At 39.7% G+C, this 12,608-nt stretch overlaps 1 protein-coding gene across 7 annotated transcripts in view; it reads right to left on the reverse strand.

The window, feature by feature from the left end:
• chd3 (chromodomain helicase DNA binding protein 3) overlaps positions 1-12,608 on the reverse strand; it is a 171,698-nt gene that overhangs the window by 16,611 nt on the left and 142,479 nt on the right. For 6 of the 7 annotated variants that reach the window (XM_039747026.1, XM_039747025.1, XM_039747022.1 and 3 more), the window contains 3 exons: positions 7,130-7,238; positions 5,879-6,011; positions 4,469-4,664 (listed from right to left, as the gene is read on the reverse strand). In XM_039747026.1, coding sequence (XP_039602960.1) covers positions 4,469-4,664; positions 5,879-6,011; positions 7,130-7,238 — 438 coding nt within the window. Of the gene's footprint in view, positions 1-4,458; positions 4,665-5,878; positions 6,012-7,129; positions 7,239-12,608 lie in introns of all 7 variants that reach the window. The other variant, XR_005632883.1, reaches the window with a different exon arrangement.

Below are 12,608 nucleotides of genomic sequence, written 5' to 3' on the forward strand. Positions count from 1 at the left end.
ACAACAATTCTTTCAATGTTATGGAAATTCCTGCTTCAGGTAACTGTTTGTTTCTGTCAGTCGGGTTTTTTTGGAGAAATGTCATTGACGAAACTGTTGCTCTCAAACTTCGTGACATGGCTCTTAGCTTTGTTTGCCAACATTGGGATAACTTTGGTGACGTCGTGTCCGTTGTTCTTAGTCACACAGGCATTGTTATACAGTCTGCTCAACAATACGCTGATTACATTAATACGTCCGGACTCTATGGTGCAGCGTGTCAAACGGTTTGCGAGGGGTATCATACAGCAATTCGCATCCGCGACAAACATGTGTCTTCTTAGATGCTCCTGCACTTTGTTCACACCCCCCTCCCACCTCGCTACTACCGTGGTCAGGTGTCTTGGTGGATTATATTATAGAAAGGCAGCCGAAACCGCACAGAGCAATGAAAAGTCTACAGTTCCATCTTTTCATTCACTTTCTGTTGTATCCTCAAACCCTCCCTTTTTAGACAACTGTGTCTTTCCAGGAGTGTTTAGCATTCAATAAATAATTATGCATGACATTGACCGTGTGTCTACCCGGCGTGGGTAAGCCGTTGAGCCCCATTCGGGCTGCAAACCGTGGAATTCCCACTAAGTGCGACTCATACGCTCCCCAGGGCCGATCCTGGCGACGGGCAAAACGCGTGCCCGACGTGGCGGCAAAACTAAAAGGCGGCCGTGGAGGAGACGCGCAGCAGCCGGCGACGCTGCAACCGGCGGCTGTCCGCCTTTGAATTTTAAAGTCTGAGGGCGGCCGACGACTATAGCAGCGGCGGCGTTTGCAGTGAGCAAAGTTTGACAAAGTTGCGTGTGGCGTGTATTGTAGTCGGTGCGTTGATGCCTATTAGGGACTCCACATACATAGCGATTTGCTCGCGCGAGCGGGCGCAAAAGCCTTTGATGGTCGCCGGCTCATCGCACGCTCTGTCTGAACGGTTCCATTGCTTACCATGTGTTTACGACACGCTCTCTAAATGTGTGTAGTCCCTTAGTCAACGCTCAACTTGCATGTTTCATAGTTGCGCCGAAGGCGATAGATTTCATGTGAGACGCTTACGTTCCTCAACGGGATTGCGAGTCAAGAGAAGCGGCAAAAGACAGCGGGGCTGCGGCGATCTCTGAATTGACTGTCACTGTGTGCAGAGCTGCCTGTCGCTTAGAACAATTAAATAAACCGGCTTTCTAATGGTTTGGTTTGAAATTAATCGTTTGGAATTAAATTTTATTTATACATCCCGACTCTAACCCTAACACCGTCTTAATCCTGTATGAAGTAGTACATGTAATAGTAATATCCGTCATAACATAATAGAAAATAGGTACGTAGGGCGGCGAAACCACATTCGCACAAAGGCGGCCGTCTATCCAGGATCGGCCCTGACGCTCCCACTGGTTGCGTCGCGACAAACATGCGTCGTCTTAGATGCTCCTGCACTTTGTACACACCCCCCTCCCACCTCGCTACTACCGTGGTCAGGTGTCTTGGTGGATTATATATAGAAAAGCGGCCAAAACCGCACAGAGCAATGAAAAGTCCACGTCAGTCTCATGTACATCTGGACTGTGTCAAGACGACGACTCAAGTGACAAGTTGGAGGTGGGCACATGACCGGGCAGTACATACTGAACGAGAAATCAGCAGACTAGCATGACGGACGGAGCTGAATGAGCGTCCTTCTGTCCTCCCGTTCCACTCTTCGCACCGTGAACCCCCATCCTTCCGTCTGGCAGCAGAAGGCGCGAGGACGATCCGCCGGTTTTCAGTCACGGACGATTGTGTGTTGGTTCGTTCCGTGCATTGTTACAATGTTGCTTTTCTTGCCGATTTATTACATTAGCGATTTTTCAAATGTTAATTTTCTCCCTGTGCTTAAAATTCATTAAAAAACCGGCCTGATTATGCAGCGTATGGTACGCTGCGGGTTGGCTAGTATTTTTTAATACAACAAGGTACACTTATGAGTGAAACACCACTTATACAGCTTTCCATAAAGCTACATTTTAACTTTGTTCTATACATTTCAAAAAAGAAACCGTATGAAAAAAGTATCTTTTACGTTAATTATTCAGAAATGGGAAATTTTGGTAAACTAACAATATGGTTTTGAAATATAATTAAAATGCCAACAATGAAACTGCATAATGTTTATTGTGTCAACAATCAAGCAATTGATTTTCAGCTACATTAGTCATTTGAACGAAGATACCAGTTGAACCAAATGTGCCAAGCAAAAAGAACCAAATTTTATAAAGCTTTTTTTGCTTATAGGGTTGATCATATTATTGCTATCTATGATTTTCAATTTACGGTCAGTTCATTAAGCCATTAGAAATTCCCGTTAAAGTCCAGAGTAGGTGACTTTACTGAGTTCAAGATTCTCACCAAGATAAGCTGACTAAGCAGCCATGCAAACAATAATGATGCAAATTCATCAATTTCTGTAGAATAGGTGAATGAAAACAATCTTTCTTAACCTCTGTACAGTCCACTAGGAATATGTGTGCATCTTCTCACTGCAACCATTCAAAAATGTTTAACACAACCTCTACAGGTCAAGAGGCCTACGTTGTTCATAACTGCTTTTTTCTCCTCAGTTTACAACAAACTACAGCCGGGCACATACAGTTAGGTCCATAAATATTTGCACAGAGACAACTTTTTTCTAATTTTGGTTCTGTACATTACCACAATGAATTTTAAATGAAACAACTCAGATGCAGTTGAAGTGCAGACTTTCAGCTTTATTTTTTTTTTTTAATACAATCCCTTCATTTCAGGGGCTCAAAAGTAATTGGACCATTGACTCAAAGGCTATTTACTGGGAGGGTGTGGGCAAGTCCATTGTTATGTCATTATCAATTAAGCAGATAAAAGGCCTGGAGTTGATTTGAGGTGTGGTGCTTGCATGATGAAGATTTTGCTGTGAACAGACAACATGCGGTCAAAGGAGCTCTCCATGCAGGCGAAAGAAGCCATCCTTAAGCTGAGAAAACAGAAAAAACCCATCCGAGAAATTGCTACAACTTTACGAGTGACAAACTCTACAGTTTGGTACATCCTGAGAAAGAAAGTAAGCACTGGTGAACTCAGCAACGCAAAAAGCCCTGGACGTCCACGTAAAACAACAGTGGTGGATGATTGTAGAATCATTTCCATGGTGAAGAGAAACCCCTTCACAACAGCCAACCAAGTGAACAACACTCTCCAGGGGGTAGGTGTATCGATATCCAAGTCTACCATAAAGAGAAAACTGCATGAAAGTAAATACAGAGGGTGCACTGCAAGGTGCAAGTCCCTCATAAGCCTCAAGAATAGAAAGGACAAATTGGACTTTGCTAAAGAACATCTAAAAAAGCTGGCACAGTTCTGGAAAAACATTCTTTGGACAGATGAAACCAAGATCAACCTCTACTAGAATGATGGCAAGAAAAAAGTATGGAGAAGACGTGGAACAGCTCATTATCCAAAGCATACCACATCATCTGTAAAACACGGTGAAGGCAGTGTGATGGCTTGGGCGTGCATGGCTGCCAGTAGCACTGGGACACTAGTGTTTATTGATGATGTGACATAGGACAGAAACAGCCGAATGAATAAATATGGTGTTCATACTGTCTACTCAAATCCAGCTAAATGCAGTCAAATTGATTGGGTGGCGTTTCATGATACTGATGGACAATGACCCAAAACATACAGCCAAAGCAACCCAGGAATTTATTAAAGCAAAGAAGTGGAAAATTCTTGAATGGCCAAGTCAGTCACCTGATCTTAACCCAATTGAGCATGCATTTCACTTGTTGAAGACTAAACTTCAGACAGAAAGGCCCACAAACAAACAGCAACTGAAAGCCGCTGCAGTAAAGGTCTGTCAGAGCATTAAAAAGGAGGAAACCCAGCATCTGGTGATGTCCATGAGTTCAAGACTTCAGGCTGTCATTGTCAGCAAAGGGTTTTCAATCAAGTATTAGAAATGAATATTTTATTTCCAGTTATTTAATTTGTCCAATTACTTTTGAGCCCCTGGTATAAAGGGATTGTGTTAAAAAAAATACTGTAGTTCCCTCACATTTTTATGCAATCTTTTTGTTCAACCCACTGAATTAAAGCTGAAAGTCTGCACTTAAACTGCATCTAACTTGTTTCATTTAAAACTCATTGTTGTAATGTACAGAACCAAAATTAGAAAAAAGATGTCTCTGTCCAAATATTTATGGACCAAACTGTAATGTACTCAGAAGAGATCTGTTAGGAAGATCCATACCAAATACTGAAGCCACTTGGCAAAAATAATGCAATTATAATAAATGTAAAAATGTGTACATTTTACTAAAGTACTACATTTTCCAATCACTTATAACTGGAAATAACAACATTTCTTGTTTCCGTCCCCATGACCCATGAACAGGAGGTGTTTATTTACTGCTTCTGTACCTCCTCTTACCCTTGTGGAGCACAGCATTAGCAGGTTTGTTTCCTGCTAGTGACTCTTTGGAAAGATGTTGATGACTCTCAGCTAGGCACTCGACTTCAGCAAAGCGGGCATTGAGAGCCATGGCTGGATGGTTTGGGTCCTGTGTCATGTTGAGGTAGGCAGCTCGCCGGAGCTGTTCTTCAATCACCAAAGCCTGCTCCAACAACTATTCAAGAAAAGTAAAAGTAAAAACATAAGGCACACAAATGTATAACAAAACTTGTAAAATATAGTATATCAGAGCAGCTTTATATAAATGTATTTCATACTGGAAATTGTAGCTGGGAAGGGTGTTTTAGCATTAAGCATGATGAGGTAAGATTACAAGAAAAGCAGACATGTAAAAAAAAGAAAAAAAAATGGTTACAGAAAGCCTAGCAGCACATAGAGATTGGGAGTCATTTGCCTAGGGTTGACATATTACAAAAACTATTCAGTAATTTAAAGACTAAAGAATGACTGAGGACTGCAGGTGGGGGAGTAAGACAAACTGCATTTAGAGGATCCTTGAGGATTTATCACATAGTTCTTAGTTTCCACTGCCAAAGTAAAGAAGCATTGTCTGTGGATTTGCACATGTCTATTCAACACCACAAAGTGTCTGCGTTGGAACAGCAGAGAGTCTAATACCCTCATATACCACTATGTCTTTCCAAATTATTACTCATATACTGGAACTACTTACAGTACATTTAAAACAGGTTTATGTGTATTAATCCCAACATATAATCTTAATTAAAAAAAAATAATAATTTGCAAAATGCAGTTTTCCTTTACACAGAGCTTTTACAGAAACACTGAAAGAGAAGGGAAAATAAGTAATCTTTGGATATGTTCTTTAAAATATGTTTTGATCATTGAATGCCTAAAACACTTCAGAGGCTAAAGGCATTGTTCTTACCATTAAGAGAGCTCTCATTATAAATCTATTGAATAACAAAAATGTGTTTATAAGTCATAAACCTAATAAGATTTTTTACTGCATCACAACTAAACACGAATATTTTAAATTCTACTGGAGGAAATAAATTAAAACACAATGGAAAGCTTCATGGTGCTATAGTATTTAATTATATTGATAAATCCACAATAAAATATTCCATCTGCCAAATGGAGAATAACTGGTGGATAATGGCCAGGGTCCCAAATTCTCAAACTTTGCATTATTTTGATCTTAAGCACACATTACCTAATTTCTTATTGGTCACATTTTTCTTTAAGATTTTGCTTGGTTAAAATATATTTAATATTGTTTTTTGCCAAGATGAAAATATAACATTTATGTATGGTGATCTGTTTATAACAGCAGGAATAGTAATATTTATATAAAACAAATAAGAAAAAGAAGGTGCATCACATACACTCTATCTTCAAACTCACCTTAAACCTCCGGGCAAGGAACTTATTCTTCATCTCCAGAAAATTTCCCTTATTTGACTCAGTCTTGAAGGGCTCATTGATGATTGCAAATTGAGGATCATTCTGAATATCTTGCCACCTGGCATAGCCATGACTAAATTCAATGTCAAGGAACAAGTCATCCATGATATCAGTCATAATTTCATAACATTATATTAAAGTGTTTAAAATGACCTTTGTGTAGGTTTCTTTAATTATTGAATGATAAGAGTATAGGAATCATGCACTAAAGAACTTGGACATTAATTTATTTAAATTGAAAACAACAGACATCCTTTTTATATGGCAGATATAACCAATCATTTGTTGTAAAAGGAATAAAGTTCCGGTAGGTTTTCACATCAGTTTCTTAGTTATAAACCAATTCTTGTGGGTAATGGAACTGGCTGTTTACATACACATTTGGCTCCTTTGTTCTTTTTGATCAGCTGTATCAGAAGTTAATGCTGGTGTATACACTTGTATTTTTTTCCTATGAAAATCAAAACATTTTTATATCCATATGTTCTAAATATTTGAATAAAAGGTCATTTATGATATAATTAGAAAATAGTACTTAGCGTTAGTGGATGTCTACCTTGTTACTTGAATTTCACTTTTAATTGCCTGGTTGACACAGTGAAACAGTGATTAGTGCGACTACCTCAGACCCTGCAAAGTTGTAAGTTCAAATACCAACACAGGCACTAAGGAATCTCCAGATTATCCCTGTGTCTGTCTGCAGTTACTCTGGGTTTTTCCCCTCACATTTAAAGGTCTGTACAGTAGGTTATGAGCAAGTGAGAAATGTCTTCATAAAGACTTATCTTCTATTTACAGTAAAATAACTATTATAATAAAGAACATGAAAACGTTTACACCTTACTGAATAAAATGAAAATAGATGCTGAAAAACTCTTATTAGCTTTATAAAGAGCACTCATTTGCTCACGCATTTCTGATATATATTATCTGCAACCACCAATGCTTATACTGACATAAAATACTGTATATTTAAAACTCTTTGAAACACTAGATGAGAACCCCAAATATCACATAGTATAAATCCATATATTACACATAAAGAAAAGGTGTTGGATTGGATTCGCTTCTGAAAGCCAATTCCGGCAAGTTGTGCTACTTTTGTGCTAGTGTGATGTCTTTGGCTACATAAAGCTACCTCAACGTTATTTTGTGAAAACACAAGTATGGAATATTAGAAACAAAGGATACAGCACAATACCTGCCAGCAACCAGTAGTCATGCCGTCGATGCCAGATATCATTGATTTTGCCAGAGGAAATTGCTGCTCTCTCTTCATTCTGCCACAATGTGTGAAGTTCTGCGGAAAAATGACAGTAAATTACATACTATAAAGAAAGTGAAATGAACTGATCTACATTCATTAGTTATGTCCTTTCTAAGAATTCATACTTACCCAGCAAACTGCAGACAAAGCATGGGATAGCACTAAGAGTAAGACAAATGTGAACTGAAATCAAGATAGATGTGTCACGCGTTCTTTATTCTATCTAAAACCTGGACATTAACTACTATTTTCATTACACTCACTGCAGCTAGTTTTAATTGTTTTGCATTTTTACTGCTTTAACCCTTTATTGCTCTGTTTATTTCTTTTTTTCCCCCCATGCTTTCTCCGGTTTGCCTTCCATACCCTAACACATTTCATAGGACATTTTTATGCAGTCCACTGCAAAGTTAAACTATTCTGTTTTCACATCCCAGCTATGTGCATTTACAATCATTTCAATTGAAAGGCATTCTCATGCTAAACAGCTACATATATAGGCTTTACTCCATGTATTTTAATTTAGTGCCTTTTATTTACATCGTGGAATATATTACACTGCCTGTTTATCAAGGACAGCAACCACAGGACAACAAACTGCTACTGTAGGCTGCTGGGAGAGAGAAGTTTTATTTTATTTTAACTATAAATAATGCTTCACTTAGCAATACTTAGGGGGACAAATTAATTTATATCTGTATACAACTGTGAAAAAACAACTTGCAACTTTCACAACACTGAAAAACAACTTTTTTTTTTTTTAAAGGTTTCAATCATGACCCCAAATAGAAAAAACTGTCTTTATTTCTCATCTCATCTGCAGAACCTCACGAAACTTATTGAATAGCTTCACAATAATTGAAAGCAATTAGAAACTCTTTAAATCACAAAAAATAAAGCTACAGTAACTAAATAAAAAAAAAAAATGTGTGTGTGTAATGGCAAATAGCACAATTTTTAAACATGTAGTTACATATCATACTTCTTACTATGAAGTAAAATTACAAATGTTAAATGCCTTGCTGAACTCTCACTTGGACAAAATGTTTTACCACAACACACAATTTTGACAACTTTGGGGTCTGTTAAAAATATATGTATCGAAAAACAATTTACAACATTGACTAAAACAATTTTCATCTGATTAAGGGTAAAAGCTCTCATTAATATTTCAGTCGCTGAAGGACAAACTCCAGGAGCTTGACAAAACATCCACAGCTAGCTATAAAAGACATGAAATTTTTAATTAATGCTGACAGGATAAAATGTAGAAAGTATGAAAATAGATAACTTACCTAAGGCTTTGTTTCATTTTCCAAAAGTAAAGGTTTATATCAGCAAGTTTTGAGTCGGTTGCCACATACTGTACAACTGTACAAAACCTTCCAGGACAAGTCATGTATTAGGAATAGACAAACCTGTTTTGTCTGCTTGAAAAATGTTTGAAGCTTTTTTTGTGCTTGAATATTTTTTGTCCTGGGTATGATGTAAAACTGCATCAGGTCCTGCAAGTTGTCCTCCAACTTGCAGAGAAAACTTGGGGGTTGTTGGCAGGATTGGCATTCCAGCCACCATAAAAATTTCATGCAGCTCCAAAATGGCGGACAAGATTCTTTTCTGCTCTTTGGAAGAGTAGCTCTGCTGAAGCTGCCCACAGAAAGGCTGCTTGCATTATGAAGGGGATGGGGGAAAGCCCTCCGGAGCCTCATCCCCGGAAGAGTTTAAACTGCTGGAGAGCCAATGAGGTCAAGCCTGTTGGGGACCGGAACTACTGTAATGCTGAGGTGTCACCTGCTGCACAACAGCACTCAAGTCCCAATTTGAGGAGGCCCATCCAGCTAGGTGCATGTAATGTCTTGTCTCTCCAGTATGGTGCTCATCTTCCTCTGGTATCAGAGGAGCTTCATAAACTCTGCACTTCAGTGGATGCACTCTCTGAGGTGCACAGACCTGGGACTGGCCAGATCTCTGTAGGTGGTACACCTTTAATTGGTCTGGTCACTCTGATGGCTGTCATTCTCAGGGAGTAGATGTTGCTATGATGGATTGGCTCCTTTTGATGGTGTCTGATGTCACTCCTTTCAATAAGAACATTATGAGACTCAATTTAAAGCACTATCTGGGTGCCTTGTCTGTTGTCTCAGTGTATGCTCCGACCACGGCGAGTGATGTCTTGGCAAGGGAGATTTTATTCACAGCCTTGCTTAGTGGTTGATGGATGCCCATGAGGTGACACTCCTCTGGTCATGGAGGACTTCAATGCGATCATTTGCATTGACAGGGCTGGCTATGAGGACTGTGATGGTCCCCATGGGTCTGGTGACCATGGTGAACGTGGCTCCATGTTACATAATTTTGCAAAAGGCAAGGGGCTGCGGATCGCTTGTTCCAGTGCCCTGAGCCGTATTGTTGGACTTGGTACTCCAATACCGGTGGTGCGGTGAAGGAGATCAATCACATTCTTGTGGGTAGATGCTGGAGGCTACTACAGAACTGCAGGGTCTACAGAAGGGCCCAGTTTGTGAATTCTGACCACAGACTTGTTGGTGCTACTCTGAAGATCCAGCTACCACCTACTAGGAGAATGAGGCTGGACCTTGCCAGATTCCAAGATCAGGCTGTATCTAATGAGTTTGCACACAGCTTGTGTGAGGAACTTGCAGACTTGGGTGCAACTGCCAATCCTTATGTGATACGAGACCTTCCACAACAAGACTTTAAAGGTTGCCAAGTGTTGTGTGTGTTCTCTGAAGGAGTTATTTCATCTTGCAGGGCATCATGGATATCATCAAGAGGAGTTGCAGCACATGGCTTGATGACAACTCCAGTCTGTACAGGGAACCGAGGTGGACAGTTACAAGGGCTCTGAGGGAAGGAGGCACTTGTTAAGAGGAATCTGTGAGCAAGTGATGCACCATCCATGGTCTAGTGACCCACATCCTTCTTACAGAGAAATCAAAGCATTACGCACATCTGAATCTGTTCCTTGGAGAGTTGCAGTCAGGGCGGGTGATGGAACGGTTCTTATGGATGCTGCAGTTGTGAACAGCTGGGCTGGGAACTATGAGCAGTTGTTTAAAGTCAGTCCTTTGGATAGAATATTGAACATCTCTGGGTCCACGGTTCTTGAGGCTGATCCTCCAATTAGCCGTGAACCACCCAGTCTCACGGAGATTGCACAGGAGGTGAACCCGCTGATGGTAGGGAAGGATGCAGGAATCTTTGCTTCCATTTGGGAAACAGGAGTTATTATCCCAACTGACTGCTGTGATCTTCGCAAAGTAAATGGAGGCTCCAATCTAGGCTCTCAAGAGACTGAGCAAGGAGTCAGAGTGTCTGGGCTTGTGAGTTTCCTGGATTAAAACCAAGATCCAGGCCTTGAATGACCTCTTGGGCACAGCCATCAGCAATGTGTCAATCTGCGGACAGAACATCAACCTAGTCGAGAGGCTTACTTACCTTGGCAGTAACATTCACGTCTCTGGTTATCATTCCTAAGAAGTGAGCAGACCACTTGTTTTGGGGTTGGGTGAAGGTTTGGTGGGGAAGGGGTTTTGGGGGATCATTAGGTTGCTGAAAAGGGGTGTGACACTCTCGAGATCTCTGCAAAGGGACAAAGGTCCAAGTCTTTAGAGTCCTGGTGCTTCCTGTTTTGCTAAATGGTTGTGTGACATGAGACGAGGACTGGGCTCCAATGTTATTATAGTTAACGAAAACTAAAATCAAAACTGAAACTATTATTAAAAAACATTTTGGTAAATTGAAATAAAATAATTAACAAAACCAAAATGAAAAACTAAAACTAAACAAAACTATTAAAGTAGCTGGAAAGACTAACTGAAATAAAATAATAATGTAGTAAAACACTATTACTTTTTGTTTTTGAATGAATATTCTTGCCGTTAGCCTTTAACTCTTATAAGTTTTAACTGTAAAACAGAAAGTCATCCACCACGAGCTGCCCGCAGATTTTCATTGAGTGAATGGTGGTTGGTGATGGAGGGCAAGTGTTCACACAGCATTTGCATTGACAGAGCAAGCTGAATGTGGGTGTGTAAAGCATGTGCAATAGAAAGCGATTTACGTGCTGCCTTTCTTTGCGCTTTTTATATATCAAGATGTAATTCAAACGGCTGAAATCGGAAAGTGCTGGTCAACAAAACCTTTAACATATGGACAGAAAAATCACGAGTGAGTAACGTTTCAGTTTATTTCTCTTATTTATGTTGGCAGCAATTCCCCTGCCACTTTGCGCAAGAGAAATCGTTTTTACTTACTCATATACAGTACGAAGTATAGAGAAAGTATATCCATTCATCCATCGTCCACTGCTAATCTGAAGTCGGGTCGTGGGGGCAGCAGCCTAAGCTGGGAAGCCCAGACCTACCTCTCCCCGTCCACCTTCCCTTGGGGTTGGGGCACTGAGGTGTTCCCAGGCCAGCCGGGAAAAGGGTCGAAATGCCAGAGTTCCCGCCTTCAGCCACCACCCATATCACATTGCACCCGACCCATATGGCCTCTCTTGCAGGTGGTGGGCCCACAAAAGAGCTAGAGAAAGTATAGTAATCATGAAAAAATTCGACCTCGATATTTTGATGAATCTTGATGTTATAGACCTCCCAGAGTCTAAAAAGTTTTTGGAATTGCATGTGCATGTGTGTGTATAAACACGGTAATTCAAAAATGCAACTAGACAGATGGATGAAATTTGGCATGTGGTTGTTACACCACAATTGTAGATCTGTATTAACTTTTGGGTCAAATCCATCACCCGGAAATGGTACGTTACCTGAACACATACTCGATTTTTTCTTTTATTCATGCAGCTGCAGAGTCCGATTAATTCAACTTTACTTTTACAATAATTGTTCAATATATTATTAATTTGATTTGTTGTTGATGGTTCCTTAATGTACATAGTATACAAATATAATCATTGTCTTGCGGTTTACTCCCTAAATATCCATCCCCATATATGAGTATACAAGAAAGTCTAGGGGAGACCACACCCGGTTTTTGAAAATAAAACAGCACTGATGACAGTCTTCATACAAGATCAGCATATTGTTGCTGACCAATCACTTTTGCTTTAAAAACATTGTTTAACAATGAAGTGATACAAACAAAGTTAGGTAGGTGAAGAGAGTCTGCCAAGTGATGAAAAACTAAACATACTAATGGGTTTTTGTATTTATTCTATATTTATTAATTTATCTTTTTAGTTCTTATTCACAACTCAAAATACCTGACATTGTGAAAGTAATCAATTAGCAGAATTATATTTTAAAATATTTGTCTCCCTTTTTTCAATGTTTTTCTCTTTTTCTCAAAATAGATGGTTGAAATATCATACATATTGCATACCAGGGAGACCTGAATAGCCTTACATCCAAACCTGCTGCG

This window comes from Polypterus senegalus, chromosome 3 (genome assembly GCF_016835505.1).
Source record: "Polypterus senegalus isolate Bchr_013 chromosome 3, ASM1683550v1, whole genome shotgun sequence".
In the NCBI taxonomy this organism is placed as follows: domain Eukaryota; kingdom Metazoa; phylum Chordata; class Cladistia; order Polypteriformes; family Polypteridae; genus Polypterus; species Polypterus senegalus.